Consider the following 17,444-nt stretch of genomic DNA (forward strand, 5'->3'; position numbering starts at 1 on the left):
TGCCCTGGGCCACTTCTCCTGTTCCGCCACCCCCCCTCCCTGCCCCTGCCCCGTGGCCGCTTCTGGGCCGCCTCTCCAAGTGCTGTGGGGCTGCGTCTGAGCCAGACGCCCAACACCCCAGCCACGGTGGAAGCGACTGTTCCTTGAACTTTGCTTCAGACCCGCCTGCCGGGGTCTCCAGAGGAAAGTGTTCACCTCTGGCCCCGATGAAATAGAGCTTCAGACAAACCACAGCAGAGGCCACAGCGACCTCGGGCCCTGAACTCTGTAGTTCTTAGACTGCCAGGATCGCCAGCTGCTGAGGGCCACGGGACTCCCAGAGCTGGGATGGGGACGCCAAAGAGCCAGAGGAGCGCAGACACCTCGTGGCTGGAGAGTGGGTCTCCAGAGCCACCTGGGCATGAGGCAGGGGGGCCGGGGAGGGGCTGGAGCCCTGGGGACCCAGGCGGGGTGAACCAGAACAGGGAGGCCAGGCCCACTCCGAGGCTGAAATTCCAAGAAACTCACCCTGCACCAGGCGAGATTTGTGAAATCCCCCTTGTTCTGGAAAGGATCCTACGCAAATTTCTGGGGTTTCCAGTGTGATATTTGATAAGTGCAAATGGGCTGAAAATATTCTCGAGATGTTTCGGTTTTGTACAATTAGTGGTGGCTGCCGAGGCCCATCTCACTGCCTCCAGTGTCCCGCAAGTGGTTGCAACAGCCAGGCGAGGCCTGGCCTCTGTTCCTGACCACTGCGGCCCTCCAGTAGGGCATGCTTCACCATCTGTGCCTGCGGAGGAAAGCAGGGGTCCAGCTCCATGTCCTCACAGGCATGTGTCCCCTGCAGGCAGAGAGATAGCAGTGACCTCCCCCAAAATGCCACCAAATGTCAGAGCTGGAAGAATCTTAGTGCTCATTGACCCAGTTTCCTCACTGATTAATCAGTAGACCCCTCAGCATCAAGCTCCCCGAGGGCAGGGCGGGGCTGGGTCTGGTCTCTGTATCTTAGAGCCTGGCACATAGTAGGGCTCCCCAAGTAGGACGTGAATGAGTGAGTGAATGCATGAGTGAACCAACTCCTTTGTTCTCGTCTTACCTTCACAGACTCACACTTTGGACAGGTCACATTTTTCTCTGTGCCCTCAGCTTCTTCTCAGTAGAATGAGCCCACTGCTGTTCCCTTCCCAGCTCCCAGAATCTTCGGTCCCAGGCCCACCAGGGTCCTGGCTTGAGGGTCTCAGGAAGAGCAAGGATTATTAACATCAGTCCCTGTACCCATTTCCTAGGGCTGCTGTAACAGAGGACCACACACTTGGTAAAGCTGGGCTTACAACAGAAATTTCTCCATCTTTCTGGAGGTTAGAAGTCTGAAATAAAGGTGTCAACAAGGTTGGCTCCTGCTGAGGGCTCGGAGAGAGCATCTGTTCCAGAACTCTCTCCAGCTTCTCACGGTTGCCTGCTCTCCTTGGCGTTCCCTGACATGTGGGTGCGCCATTAGCCCTATCCCTGCCTCCATCTTCATGTCCTCCCTGTGTGTCTCTCCCCTTGCAAGGAATTGTGTCCCAGGACCCACCTTTTCCACTGCACTGACCTATGCCAACTTCCAATTTGCTGTGTGACCTTGGATAGGTGTCTTTACCTCTCCGTGTCAGTTTTCCTGCTTAAACTTTGCAAGGGGTTAAGGGCTTACCCTATCCCAGCATGACCTCATGTTAACGAATCACGTCTGCAGTGACCCTACTTTAATAAGAAATAAGGACACATTCTGAGAGTCCAGGAAGGACATGAATTTTAGGGGGATACTATCCAACCAAGAACAGCCTTCCTGCCCCCACCCTGACAAACTTCTGTCTTATTCTCCACCTCTGTCCAAACTCACTGCCCTTTCCTTTAGTGGGGGTACAGGCTTCTGGAATGCAGTCTCATCTGCTCACCAGTCTGAGCAGCAGTTGAGAGGTAGAAGGGAGGGAGCTGTCTGTCACCGCTTCCCTCCATGGACATGGACACTCTAGGACTCCCTGAACCACCAAGTCTGAACTATAAGTTGGTGTACCCAGCCCACGCTGCCCACTAAGATCACCCGGGAAGCTCTTCAAACACACGGAGCACTAACCACTCTCCCAGGATGCTGTTCGCTTGGTCAGGGTAGGGCCTGACGTGGGTATGTTTCGGAAGCTCGTCAGGTGATTCTAATGTGAAGCCCAGGATAAGAACAACTGTGTCAGATGCTGTGAAAACAGCTCTCTCCTTAGGAAAGGGGATGCAGCCCCCACGCACAGACACACACACACACACACACACACACACACACACACACACATTCACCGGGAATATGAGTTTCTGCAATCCACTGCCTGGTGGGCCTGAATACCCTTTAGAAAACTCCCCACCCAGTTCACAGGCTGCATGAGAGAACAGATACGTACTGGGCGGACCTGAAACAGCAGCAAGCACAGAATGCCCTGAAGTTTCCTGTTTTACTTTGAAAGTGTGAATTCTGCATTCCCTTCTGTAGTATAGCCATCTTCTTTTACAATTAAAAAAAAAAAAGATTTTTTTTTCCCTCCAGAAATATCCAAGTATAGAAATGAAGCTCCAGAAACATAGGTCATGTTTAAAGTGTGGCTCTGTCTATTCTTTTCACACGCTGTTCAGTTCCCCTGAGGTTGGTAAGCCCCGGCACAGAGTGCTAGAGGGGGCAGCCAATCGGCTTAAACTTTGGAGCGAGTTGCATCTTATGGAGGAAAGCCTGCGCCCAGAGAGATTAAGTAACTCACCCAAGGCCACACAGTTCATTATCAGCTGACTGTATCTCGAGACCCAGCTTTTCCACTGTACTGAGGTCAACTGCTGATTTGCTGTGTGACCTTGGAGAGGTGTTTTTACCTCTCTGGGTCAGTTTTCCTGCCTGTAAAATGCTGCTGCTGTCTGTTCCACCTCCGAGGATCCGCGTAGCAGCACTTCAAAATGGTATGTGATGGCAAGGTGCTCTAACTGGTAGCTACAGCCCAACACTTCGAGGGGAGGCACGGTGATTCCTGCCAGAGCGACCCCTCCGGGGTCATGCCGAGCAGACCACTGCATGAGGGAAGACCAGCGCGGCAAGCTGTGCCCCTTGGAGCCAGTGGAGAGGTCCACGTGAACTCCCTAACATTCCAGCCCGGGGAAGGCTGAGGCCGTGGGAGCTCACGCCCGTCGCTTCAGTTTACGCTCTACTGCGCCAAGCGTTTGTCTGCCGGGCCCCAGCCACACTCACGGGCTGAGAAGGCATTTCCCCCCCCCACGAGCGGCCTTCTCGTCCCAATCCTGAGAGTGTCATTTCAAAAGGGTAAGTCATGGAAAAATGAGCGGCAAACAGCAGCAGTGCCAGCATATTCCTTCTCCTTTAACGAGGCCGCAGAGACCTCTCCCCACCACCCGTGCCTTCCAGAGGAAGTGGGCGGCCGCCAGCCTGCTCCAGACCCCTCCCGGGCTGTCCCGGGCCCCAGCAAGGCTCCGCGGCCCACGTCCGCCCTTTTCTGTTTACACTGGGAGATGAGCTTCTGCTGAGCTTAAGTGCAGTTCTGGCCCTTTTGTTTGTTTTTAAGTCAAGTTACAACTTTGCTCCTAGATTTATTGCAAATTCCATTTATCTTCTTCTGTCCAGGGTCTCTGCACACATCCTTCAGAGTGTCCCTCCTCCTCTGTGGACAAATCACCAGGGGCACGGGGCAGGGACAAGGCGCACAGGGATGGGTGGATGGAATGACGGACAGACGTGGAGGAGGCAACGCCAGGAAGGGCCAGAGGCTGTCGCCCTGTGGTGCAGGGGACAGAGCGGGTCTGGCGAGGCAGGAGCGGCCATAGATCACCCAGGGAGGACAAGGCCAGAGGAAGGCCAGCCGCTCTACCTCCTGCCTCCTTCTTGCAAAGACTTCCACAGGGAGAAAGAGTCGGGCTGAAAGGCAAAGAAATCCCAGGCCTTAGCAGAGGGAATAAAGAAAGGAAGTTCTGATTTGGAGGGAAGGAGCCCATGTGGTTTCTGGCAGCCACGGGTCCGTGTCCCAAGGGGCCTAAAAAGTACACCACGAGGGGCTGTCTGACAAGAGCTGTGGGTCTGAGGGTTCGGCCTGTGGAGGCCCGCCCCAGGCCTGGAGAGACCTACTGGGAAGGCCCAGGACACGGCTGGGCACGGGCACAGCATCTGAGGGTTCCCGTCCCTCCTCTTTCCTCCCCAGACGCCACAGTTTCCATAAACTGCTGATGAACAGCAAACAGCTACACGCGGAAGCTCACCAGGGGGAGAAAGAGAATCAAATTGAGAGTGGGGTGCCCAGCCGCACTGTTGGCTTGTCGTCCCAGGGCAGGAAGTGCCGATGGCCTGTCCCCCGTCCCCAGCGGAGCTCCCCCGCTCAGGGCTGTGCCAGGAGCACTCACTGGCTTCCAGGCGGGTCTGGCAGCGCGGGAGAGGTGAGGGGTGGTCCCAGGGGCTGGGAAAGCGGAACTGCTGGAATCTCAGCGCCGAATGTCTTGACCTCGGAGTGGGGTTCCAACCTTCCCTGGCCCAGCGTGACAGCTACAGGTCACTGGGGGAACCACAGAGTGTCCTCGAGCAGGTGCCCATGAGTCCTCACGGAAGGAGCCACTTTTCACATCCTCCCTGCACATCGTGGTCCAAAGGCATGAGACTCAGCCCTCAGCCTCCCAGCCCGGGGCTGCCCTCAAGGAGACTCAGGAAGTGGGGGTTGAGTGAACGAGACCAGGGCAGGCCCCCTCTGCCTTTGGGAGCCATTCTGGCTTCCAAACAGGCGCCGTGGCTAGCAAGTGGAAGGACTTCCCACGGCAGTTTCACAGGCGGGGCCTGGGTTCCATCCTCCTGGAGCTGTCAGGCCCTGGCTCCTCCTGTCACTGAACACTCTGCCACGAGACCAGCCTCCCTGTCCTGTGCCTCGGCCCCTTGCCTGTACGCCCTCCGCTCTCCACGCTCCAGCCTGCTGTCTCAGCTGCCTGGCCCCCTGAGCCATGTCCAATGCTCACCTCCCAGACCTCACCACCAATGGCTCTGGAACATCGGCTTCCCCTCCCACCTCTTCTTTTCTCCTGCTTTCTCTCCCGCCCTCCCTTGTGCTCCCCCACCCCCACCCCATGTCCCTTTGGGAGCTTCTTTTTCCACCAAGCACTCACCTGCACCCTTGGGCTGAGGAACCCCAGCAGGTCCATCACTCTTTCACTCTGTGGCTCCCAGGCCTGCTGGGGGTGGGGGGAGGGCACAGCCGGCGCACGAGCCGCACAACTTACCCGAGATCCCACTCTCCTGTCTGGCAGGCAAGTCAGCCCTCCTGTCCTTCCAGCCCTGTCCTTGTCACTGCCATCATCACTGACAGATGCTGACTGAGGACCTGCTGTGTGATGTGTTCCTGTGCCCAGATCAGAGCCCCCTATTTTCCTTTCCCAGAACTTGCTACCCTGGACTCACCCAGTTTTCTGGTTCCTCTTTTTGTTCACTTGTCTTATCAGCCAGAGGCACCTTCTCTTCTTTGCTCCCATGCCCACCTGTCAGCACCTCGTCCAACCATACTCAAGGCTTAGTCCATAGCCCACCTCTCCAAAAAACCCGTTAAGATTCCAAGGTAGAATCCGTCTTTCCCCTTCCCCATTTGCCCTTAGAGTAGGATTTGTTTCCTATTACAACTGCATCCCAGTGTGTGTGTGTGTGTGTGTGTGTGTGTGTGTGTGTGTGTGTGTGTGTTGTCTCTCTGGTTGTGTGGTCCTGCAGGCCAAAGAACAGCTCTTATGCAACTTGAAACTACACATGTGAATCAGGTCCTTTCCTTTCATCTCACAGATGATAAAACTGTGGTCAGAGTGGCCCCAGGTCTTTGATGCCAAGGGGCGGCAGCATCACATTCGAGCCCTGACTCCTGGATCCTGGTGCAGTTCTAGGGAGACAAGGTGCCCATCATCTGATGGCATGTGCCCTCCACAGATGTGCTCAACTGTCCTCAACTCTTCTCTTCCTCCCACACACTGGGTGGAATGGAATCAGAATAGAGAGACCTTGGATGAGGAGCCAGGGGTCACCCAGCCCTTTTTTCCACCACCTCCCCCAGGCCTACACTGAATAGCCATCAGTGAGTTCAGTCCTGTTCCCTGAACCTCTAGGGAAATTGCTTGCTCGCCTTTTTTAGCAAAGGATGCCAGCATCTCCAGCATCTCCAGCGAAAATCTCTCTCTTTGTTCTCTAAATCTCCCCCGCCCCAACAGTCAACACCCACGATAAATCTTTCCTCCAGCTAGGTCTTCTGCAGGGGTGGGAAGAGCATTTCCTGCACTCCCTACAGCACTGTCTTCACCGCAGAAAGATTTCTGGAGCTTGTTAAGGCTTGTGGCTCCTATAAGGAAATGCACCCTATAAAAATAAACAAATCAGTGTGTTTTTCTAAAAGTCAAATAGGACACCACCCCTTTGTATGACTGTCCACACTGGGTAGTCACATAGGTCATTTTGTGGGAATTTGGAGAAAGCCAAGCTTTTTCATTTGACAAGGGTTTATGTAGGTCTCTGTGCTGGGGCACCCACAGCGCGGAATGCACTCAGCCCCTACCACCAGATCTGGCCTGGGACATCCCAGCGCCCTTAGAGTCATGTTCAGCTCTCTTTGCTTCCAGTCTAGCTGTGGCCTTACCCAACTCCAGGGAAGGATTCTGTTTTTCAGTTTCAGAAAGAATTGGTTCATTTACCTTCACAAAAGCCCATGTAAGGATCGTGCGTGAGACTCAAATCCTTTTGGTAAATTTCAAAGACCTGGCTGAGTCAACACAATGGCCACACCAACCGGGGGGGGGGGGGGGGCGTAGACAGCACCGGCGCTGCTGGGGGCAGCAAGGAACATCTCGAGAGGCCTCTACACCACATTCCATACAACCTGGAGCAGAAAAACAGTCCTTTCTCGAGAGGACCTTATGTTCTCTTTCAAGGGTAAGCAGGAGCAAGCTGACCCAGGAAAGGGCTCTCACAGTCGAATGCTTTTGCTTTGCGTGGGAGTACAGCGGTCTCGCTGGGGCCCAGGAGACAGACTGATGAGCGGAGAATTCCTGTGTTTGCGATTGGGTTTGAAAAGTCTCCGGTTTGTCACACCCAGCTTGCAGAAGAGCAGAAAGAATTTCCAGCTGTCGTCGGGGTGAGGGAGCTCCCCCGCCCTGATTCTGACCAGGGCTCTTTCTGTGCTCCGGACTCTGCTGTCCCTCCTCCTGGGCTGGTCACCCCATCAAACACCAGGTCCCGTGGGCCAGCTCTGGAATCAGAGGACCCTTTGCCACTGAGAAATACAAGTGGCAAAAAGTGACATAGTGTATGATTCTGCTTATATGAGGCACATAGAGCAGTGGCTGCTGGGGGTGGAGGGTGAGGGGAAGGGGGAGCTTATGTGGAGTTTCAGTTTGGCAAGATGAAAAAGTTCTGGAGACAAACGGTGAACAATGTCACAGAACTGTACACTTAAAACTGGTTACAATGGTACATTTTATGTTATCTATATTTTACCATAATAAAAAAGGGAAGAAAAAGAAATACGAGTGGGGACTCAGCCCAGATCACAGCACTGCTGGGAGAAGGCAGCCAGGTGACTCAGTTCTCAGCCCTAAAGAGAGGGTGTGTGTGTGTGTGTGTGTGTGTGTGTGTGTGCGCGCACGCACGTGCCCACTCGCTTGCACATAGGCACCAAGCATGCCGGGGGTGTCTGTGACCCTGCAGGAGTGGAAAAGGGTCCATAAACGGTGTGGTGAAGGGGGAGCACACTGGATCAAGCCGTTTAATCTCTGGGTGCTCCCCGTGACAAATATGGGGGTCATTCTGTATAACGCAGACCAATGGAAGATTCTCAGTGGAAGCAGTTGTTTAAATGCCAAAGAGCCTGTGTAATACCCTTGGAGGGCTGAATGGGAGGCCTTTTCTCCATGACCTGTCCACAAACGCATTTGGCTTGTTCTAAGAAAGACTAGATTTTTGGAGTTGGAGAAATTGGGGCTAGAGTTCGGGGCCTGCTGCTGTGTGGCCAGTCATAATGCACGTTTAAATTCAAATGCCTAACATCAAAAAAGTGGTGAATGTGAAAACGCTTTCTGTAAACTCTAAAGTGCCACACTCATCTTTTATCCTTCCAGCCAAGCCTGGCCATGGGAACAAGATAACAATGGATCGTAAAGAATTCATTTGGCAGGAAAGTTAGCATCGATTCTAAAATAACAAATTCAACCTGCGTGACCTGTTATAGGAGTCTTCAGGCTTTAGAGGCAGCCCAGTAGCAATCAAAGCTGAGAATAAAATCAAAAGTCCTAGGAGCCAGACTTTCTGAGAAAATAAGTTCTGTAGCCTTTGGCAGGAGGGGTTGGCCTAAGTTAAAACAGATATTCCTGTGAAGAGTGGCACATGAAGCCTTTATCAGTTATCAGTACTGAGGCATAAAGTCATTTCTATCCGATCCTTATTTTTTAAGATTTACTTATTTATTTAAAAGAGAGAGAGAGGACAGGGAGGGACAAAGGGAGAGGGAGAGAGAGAATGCCAAGCAGACCCCACACTGAGTGTGAAGCCTGACACAGGGCTCGATCTCACGACCCTAACATGACCTGAGCCAAAACCAAGAGTTGGACACTTAGCTGACTGAGCCACCCAGGTGCCCCAGATCCTCATTTTTTTTCTTAATTCATATGCCATAAAATTCACCCTTTAAAGAGCCTGATTCAGTGGTTTGGTTTCTTTTTTTTTTAGTATAGTCAAAAGGTCATGTAACCATCAGTTACTATCTAATTCAGAATGTTTTCATCACCCCAGAAAGAAATCCCATTAGCAGTCACTCCTTGTTCCTCCCTCCTCCCAGCCCCAAACAACCACAATCTATTGTCTTTTTCTATGGATTTGCATATTTTGGACATTTCATATAAATGGAATTATACAATATGTAACCTTTTGTGTCTGGCTTCTTTCACTTAGCATAATGTTTCCAAGATTCATCCAGCTTGTAGCATGAATCAGAATTTCTTTTTTATGACTGAGTAATATTCCATTGCATGGATATACCACAGTTCGTTTACCCATTTGTTGGTTGTACATTTTGATTGTTTCTACCTTTTGGCTAATGTGAATAATGTTGATATGAACATTCATACATAAGTGTAGTGAATGTGTTTTTTCAGTCCTCTTGGGGACTTACCCAAGAGTGGAACTGCTGGGTCATATGGTAACTCTATGTTTAACTTTTTGAGAACCTGTCAAATTATTTTCCAAAGCAGCTGTACCATTTTACTTTCCCACCAGTAATATAGGAGGGTTCCAATCTCTTCACATTCTTGCAATACTTGTTATTGTCTTTTTTAGTGAAGTGGTATCTCATTGTGATTTTGATTTGCATGTTACTAATGACTAAAAATGTTGTACATCTCTTCATGTGTGTGTTGGCCATTTGTATATGTTCTTTGGAGATATGTCTATTCAAATCCTTTGCCTATTTTTAAAATTTAAAATGTTTGTCTTTTTATTGTTCCATTGTAAGAGTTCTTTATATATTCTGGATACAAATCTCTTTTCATATATGTGATTTGTAAATATTCTTCCCATTCCACGGGTTGTCTTTTCACTTTCGTAATAGCATCTTTTTGCATAAATGTTTTTCATTTTTATGAAGTCCAGTTTACTTTTTCTTTTGTTGCTCATGTTTTTCATGTCATAGCCAAGAAACCATTGCCTAATCCAAGTTCACAAAGATTTATGTTGTTCTTTCTTCTAAGAATTTTATATATTTAGTTCTTTGATCCATTTTTTAGTTAATTTTTGTACATGGTGTGAGGTAGGGATCCAACTTTATTTTTTTGCATAAAAATATCCATTTGTCTCAGCACTGTAAGTTGAAAAGACTATTCTATTCCTATTGAACTGCCTTAATAACCATGTCAAAAATGGATCTTTCTTTTTTTCTAATATAAGCATTTAAAGCTTTAAACTTCCATCCAAATGTTAAGTGAAAGGAACCAGGCACAAAAGGCCACATAATGTAAGATTCACTTATACAAAATGTCCAAAATAGGCAAATCCATAGAAACAGAATGTTGATTTATGATTCCCAGGGGAGAGAGGGAGGAGAGAGGACAGGCTGCTAATAGGTATAGGGTTTCTTTTTGGGGTGATAGGAATATTCTGAAATAAGATAGTGAGGATTTTTAATGGATTACATAGTGAATATAGTAAAAAAAAAACACACACACACACAAAAACACTGAATTGCATGCTTTAAAATGATGAATTTTATGTTATCTGAATTGTATCTCAATTTTAAAATGTTAAGTTGGCTGCATGGGTAAGAAGAAAAGTTAACAACTGTTACCTTATTGCAATTGCAATTTAACAATAGTTTCTGAGAAACCAGAAGAAGATAATCCAAATTATGGTAATAGTTACATGACCCTGTAAATTTACTTAAAACCATTGAATTGTACACTTAAAACAGATGAATTTTATAATATGGAAATTGTACTTCAATAAATATGTTTTTAATAAGATTTTTTTAAAACTTCATTCAAACTCTGCTTTAGCTGAATCCCATAAATTTTGATATGTTATGCCTTTGTTTTTTTTTTTTTTCAATTTAAAATCACTTTAAATTATCTTTGCATCATCTTCTTTGACCCATGGGCTATTTAAAATGTCCTACTTAACTTCCACATATGTGGGCATTTTCCAAACACCTTCATGGCTTTTATTCTAATTTCATTATTTTGTAATAAAGTTTTACATTTTAAAAACCAATTTAGGCTTGTGTGTGTGTGTGTGTGTGTGTGTGTGTGTGTGTGCGTGCACACGCGCACGGGCACGTGTGTGTCCCAAATTGTAGTCTATCTTGATGACTATTCCATGGGACTTGAAAAGAAATATGTATTCTGCTGTTGTTGTGTGGAGTGTTCTAAAAATGTCAGTTCAGGATGGTGAATAGTAGCGTTCAAGTCTTCTATTTTTTCTGCCTATTTGTTCCATCAGTTCCTGAAAGTGATGAAATATCAAAGGGTAATTGTGGACTTGTCTATTTCTCCTGTCAATTTGGTCAGTTTTTGTTTCACGTATTATGAAGCTCTGTTTGTGGGTGAACACACATTTAGGATTGTTATGTCTTCTTTAAAAACTTCCCTTTTTAGCATTATGAAATTTCCATCTTTATCTCCGACAGTATTCCTTGTCCTCAAGTCTTCTTTCTCTATTAATAGAGTCTATCCTTCTTATGATAAGGGTTGCATGGTATATCTTTTTTCATTCTTTTTCTTTTAAACTATTTATGTTTTTACATTCTAAATGGGTCTCATTTAAAATGTTTTTAAAGATAAAAAACATTCTAAATGAAACCCATTTAGAATGATTTTTATCCAGGGGCGCCTGGGTGGCACAGCGGTTAAGCATCTGCCTTCGGCTCAGGGCATAATCCCGGTGTTATGGGATCGAGCCCAACATCAGGCTCCTCCGCTATGAGCCTGCTTCTTCCTCTCCCACTCCCCCTGCTTGTGTTCCCTCTCTCACTGGCTGTCTCTCTCTCTGTCAAATAAATAAATAAAATCTTTAAAAAAAAAAAAAAGAATGTTTTTTATCCAGCTTAATGATCTTTGCCTTTTAATTTGGGCCATTTACATTTAATTACAAGTATACACAATGTACTTACAATCTGGTGTGGGTATAGCATCCTACTATTTTCTTTTGTTCCATCTCTTCTTTGTTCTCTTTTTCATCTTTCACTGCCTTCTTTTGGACTGAAGGTTCTTTATGATTTCATTTTATCTCTATTGACTTATTAACTATACTCTCACGTCCTATGTGCTACTGTTGTTAGACATTTTATTTCTACATATGTTACAAATTCCATAGTACTTTGTTTTCATTTTTCTCTAATATTTTAAATTTTTTACATGGAAAATAACTGTTTTATATTTACCCTCTTGTCTACCATTTCTGGCATTTTTCATTCTTTTATGTAGATCCACGTACTGTTGTCCTTCTGCCTAAAGAGCTTCCTTTAACATTTCTCTATAAGATTTTATGTATCTCAAAAACGTATTTTGCCTTCATTTTTAAAGGATATTTTTGCTGGATACAGAATTCCAGGTTGAGCGGTTTTTCTTTCAGCACATTAAAGATATCCTTCCATTGTCTTGGCTTGCATAGCTTGGATCAGAAGTCTGCAGTTATCTTTGTGCCTCCATAAAATATATCTACATCAGGCTGCTTTAAAGATTTTCTCTTTATCACTAATTTTTAGCAATTTGATTTTCTTTGTTGGTTTTCTTTGTTTATCCTGCTTGGGCTTCATTGTGGTTCTTGGGTCTCTAAGTGCTTATAGTTTTTATCAAATCTTTCATTCTTTCCTCATTCTATTCATTATTTTCCTTAAATCCGTAAGCATATTTTATATATTTATTATAGCTGTTTTAATGTGCTTGTCTGCTCATTCTACCAATTCTGTCATTTTAAAGTCTGTTTCTATTGACTGATTTTTTTTTTCTTAGTTATTGGTCGCCTTTTCCTGCTACCTGATGAGTCTAGTGATTTTTGATTGGATGTTGGATATTTTTAAAGTTACATTATTAATTGTCTTGTTATCTTTCTTTTAAAAATGTTGAGCTTTTATCTGGAAGGCAGTTAAGTTATTTATGGATAAGATCAATCCTCTAGAGGCATGTTTGTAGTTTTTTAGGGTGGGTCTAAAGTTTCTCTAGGGACAGTTTAAACTTACTAGTTGGCATGACCCTTACGGGGTCTCTACTAAATGCCCTGAGTGATCCAACTGGTTGATATTTGAACATTTATCTGTCCCGTGTGAATTCTAAATTATTCAGCTGATACTTCCTGATCATTCTTTGCCCAGCCTTATGGAGTTTTGCTTTGTGTACATTTTAGTATTAAGCAAATACTCAAAAGGACCCTTATGCAGATTTCTGAGGCTTTTTCCACAGAGACCTCCACTTTCTTAGAACTCTGCCCTACAACTTCCATCCAAAGTTTTCACGTTCTGTCTTTTAACTCAGCAAGACCACCAGACAGCTTGGGATTCCTTTTTCTGCTCTATACCAGAATGTGTCTCCAATCAGAACCCGACGTGATCATTGGACTCATCTCATTTATTGCCTTTATCTCAGGGATCGCAGTCTTGTACTGCCTGTTGTGCGATATCTAAAGCCATCAATGTGTCTATTTTGTTTAGTTTACTAGTTGTTCATGGCGGGAAAGTAAATCTGGATCCTGTTGCCCTGTCATGGCCAGAAGCAGAAATCTTAAGACCGGATTTTGATAAAGAAATAATGGTGAGGGAAGGCATGCCCAAAAGTTAGACACTAATGACTTACTGGGGATCCCAGGGCATACAGAGGCAGCAGGAAGACCCTCGCATCTACAAGCCATGCAGGGACAAGTAGGACAATGGAGAAAGGAAAAAACGTGGAGGCTATCAAAACAAATCTCAGTCCTGTTCCCAGGTGGCGGGATAGCTTCCATTTGCTTCTCCAGATCTACTCTCCACCCTTTACCCTGCCCTGTACCTTAGAGGATTAACCTGTCTATACTGCGTTAATCGGGCTCCTTTGATCTCTGGTTTCTAGTTGTGCTCAGGCAAAGAGAGGTACAAGCAGGAAACTGGAAGGCAGGAAGATTATTTATTGCCTTAATTCCTTCTCTGCCAAATCACTATGGATTTGGCAGAGGTCATAGGTCGCAGGTCCTGTCAGGATCTCTCTCTAGGTTCTAGTGACTCTTCCTTTCTCTTGATCCTTTGGACTTAGGGATGGTAATGCCTCCTCAATGCTATTAAACCTTGAGTATCACACCATTTTTGTTAGTTCCCTTAAACCCTGATCAAACCTTGCTAAAGAATCCTTGTATTAAGTTCTTCTCTGTCTTTTTCCCACCAGGACCCTGATACTATAGAATTATTGATGCTGTCCCTAACTGAACAATGAACTGCCCACTAATTGCAATGACCTTAGGCAGACCGCTTTCCGACTCTCTCCTTAGTTTGCCCTTGGCCTAGCCTTAACTATTTGGGGCCTTATAAGTCAGAAACTCAATTTCAGCAGACTACCCCACAGCAGCAGCAGCCCTAGGGCAATTAGTGCCCCCTCCCCACACCTTGCCTTTTCTTTATTGTCTCCTATACCCACACTGGAATTCCTGGTTTAGCTGCTCTGCTTCGTAGGGTGATCCAAGTCCCTCCCTCCAGATCTTAGCCACAGATACAACTTGCTGAGGGCTAAGAAAGCAGCAGACCAAATGAAGACCACTTACATGGGGACGGCCATCATTTTGGGATCAAGGTCAAGTTCATACAAGCTACTCAGCATTTGGCCCTGGCCAGTAGGGCTCACCACACAAGGAAAAAAATGTCCCCTCCTGATACGTGCACCCTGGAGAAGGCATTTTTATTTTTTTAACTAGAAACACAGATAAATAGCATGAATAAAGAAAAGTGTTTTTAAAAATCAGGAATTTAAATAATAAAGAGGGGAAAGTCATGAGTTCTAAACGGTTAGTTTTATATAAAGGTATTCCTGAGGTCAAAAAAGCAAGTTAGACAGGGCTGGGCACTATAGCCTCCCCCAGGCTGAAGCATATTTAGAAATGGAAGCCAAAGGAATGGTGGAAGGAATCCACAAACAACAAGAACCAGAGTTAGTGGCTGTCTATCCTGATAGACATTAGGCCACAGTGAAGTCCGTAAAAGTGAACACATAACCTTTGGGTCCAGCATCCCCATCTCCCTGTCCTGAAAGAGGGAAGATGGAATGGTCTTCCACCCTTCTGTGGAAACCCATTAAACCTGCTTGCCTTCCTGGGGAGGTTATTTCTGCATAGTGCACCTTTTGTGTCTTCCCCTTGACCAAAGGAACACTTAAGACCCCTTAGAGGCTTCTAATATGACAAGCCTATTCACTCTCCAGGGTTGAAGTTTCTCCTAGAGTTTCACTTGACCCCTGCCCTAAATATAATGTACCTTTCCTCCGCCCACGCTGGAACTCAAAGCCAAAGCCTCCCGGGCCACTTCTCCTGGGTCAGCTCCTCTCTTTCCCTCTCTCTCTAGGGCTACTTCCAAGATTTCAGGTAAGGTTTACACCTCTCTGGGAACCAGACCTCCTCATTCTTCGACTCGTACAGAGGCTCGAACATGACATCGCATCTTCTTTAGAGAAAAAGCCAGTGTTTTCCTATTATTTTGTTGACATTAAAGGCAACCCAGACTTACCCGACAATGCACCCAGCCAGGTTGTTGGACTGGAGCTACCCAGGAGCTCTGGGCTTCCCAGGTGAGTCAGCAGGCCCCTACGGTAGCAGGGCCCAAAGAATGGCACCCTTACCCTACAGCTCTACTTGATGCCCCTTCTGACCTGCTCCCACCACCACTAGCCGTTATAACCTGGCTCACAGTATCCCTCCGTGCAGTCTTGTTTCTGATAAGGACCTTCCATGAGAGAAGCTTTGCTCACCTTTGTGCCAGCCACCCACACTATTGGTTCAAGGCTTGGAGGGTGTAACATTTTGACCCCTAACCCTTGACCCTGACCCTAATTCCCACTGGGCCTTCCCTGGGAATAGCTCTACACTTAAAAAAAGAGACAATCTACTCAATGATTTGCTATTGTTAGAGTAATTAATACTCCAAATCCCTGAGTAAGAGTGACTGACAGTTTTGAGGCTCTTTAACTCTTTCTATCCTCACACTAATCTGAAGCTTATTTTCCCTGCTTCCTCTAATTATGTTTCAGGCCCTTGCCTATCTATCCAAGCCAAATTCACTTGGTCTTGGAAGGGATTTAGTTAAAGGAGACACAATGCCTTGCATTTGACCAGTGGAAGCTTTGGCGTTCCTGTAAAGGAGGACCTAGAGGTGGAAAACTGGGTAATACAAAGGCTAGGGGATTTTTATTTAGGCTATTTGTAGAGTAAATACTATTTTTCTCTTAGATAATATGTTCATTTAAGACAGTGATGGGGCGGAGAGAAGCTCCCCCCCCCAACCACCACTTGGCACCAATATCATAGTTGATAGTTCCTGTCTAAAATGGTTCACCCCATCACTGGATTCTATCACTTCTCACTCTATTTCTTCCCCTTTCACTCACTCAATCCCTGGCAAATCCTATCCCACTGGTCTTTGTCCTATTCATCCATCCATCCGTCCATCCATCCGTCCACCCATCCATGATGGCAGCTCCTTCCCAATGGGAAACAAAAGCCCCTTCCAGAGAGAATCCCTATTTTTTTCATCCAGGCCTGTGGGGTCTCCCCACTTTCGCTTCAAATCCTAAGTGATGGCAGAGGCTGCCATTGGAGTTACTATACTTCTCCACGGACCCCTTTCTCCTCTTCTTATTCCCTCCCCATCTCTTTCTCCTCTACTCTTACATTCCTTTTCTGTTTTTTCTCCTTCTCCTCTCCTTTTTCTTCCTCTACTCCCCATGCTTTAAGCATCCCTAAGGCAGCCACCATGGATATTCTGTAGCCTTTAAAACGAAAGAGGGGCAACTGAGCCCAATCTTAGAAGAGCTGGTAACTCCCCACTCACAGATTCCCCCTTCATCCTGCCACTCCCAGTGTGCCTGGGCAGAGCTAACCTGACCTTTTCCTCCCCAGCCACCAGGGTGTGGATTTTAAGGCCTTGATGGGGAGCCCAGGGCACCCAGCCTGCCTGCAAGGGCCCTGGACTGGTTATAGCCCATCTAACAGGAGAGAAAAATAAGCTCCCAACATGGAGAAAACTGCCTTGCCTTCTGTTGCTATTGACAACAGAATAACAAAGCCAGGATTTAATGGCCAGGCAAAACTAAAGCAGTGCTGTCAGCAACCAGGGCCCAGCAGTGACCTCGGTTCTGTGCACAGTGACAGTGAGTGTAACCAGACACAGAGCTCTCAGGTGTAGGAGGCAGACCAACAGCCGCAGCACTACTCCCCTCTCTCCTCTTGCCTCTGGCAGACCCACTGGAGGTCAGTCTCCCCCAACTGGAGCATATGTGCTAGGAGTGGAGGATGGTCAGCATCAGGCCCACAGGGGACTCTTCTTCAGAGCTGCATTCCCAGCTCACATCTTTATTTCTTTCCTAAAGAAGGGATTCGGTCTGGAGCCTGAGCACCTGGATTGTTCCTGCAAGCATGCCTCTAACCTGGCCCACACCCCCATGCTCTGGTTACCTGTTTACTGTCCAGGCCTCTACAGCCCCATCTGTCCCAGAACTGCTGGCTTTAAGCTGGAGGGGCCTTGGCAATCATGTGGTCCTGACTGTCTCAGGAACAGATGAAGCCCTGTTTGGGATTCAACCCTTCCCAGGAGCCAGATGTCCTAAACACAGGAGTATCGCAGGAGAAGGAGCCATTCTGATCTAGTATACAAGGGAGGGAACAAATGGATTCAGTCAACCCATATTTTGGGGGGCCACATGGTGCCAGAATTTAGTGCCAACGCATT

General features: G+C 47.0%; 1 protein-coding gene across 1 annotated transcript in view; it reads left to right on the plus strand.

Annotated features, from left to right (window-relative positions):
- The window catches only part of RAD51B (RAD51 paralog B), a 695,021-nt gene extending 679,564 nt beyond the window's left edge, over positions 1-15,457 (plus strand). The window contains exon 11 of the mRNA XM_087856053.1: positions 15,066-15,457. Coding sequence (XP_087712179.1) covers positions 15,066-15,153 — 88 coding nt within the window. The 3' untranslated portion in view covers positions 15,154-15,457. The remainder of the gene's footprint in view (positions 1-15,065) is intronic.
- Positions 15,458-17,444: the final 1,987 nt, after the last annotated feature.

This window comes from Ursus americanus, chromosome 26 (genome assembly GCF_024610735.1).
Source record: "Ursus americanus isolate L20-20 chromosome 26, mUrsAme1.1.p, whole genome shotgun sequence".
Classification (NCBI taxonomy): Eukaryota; Metazoa; Chordata; class Mammalia; order Carnivora; family Ursidae; genus Ursus; species Ursus americanus.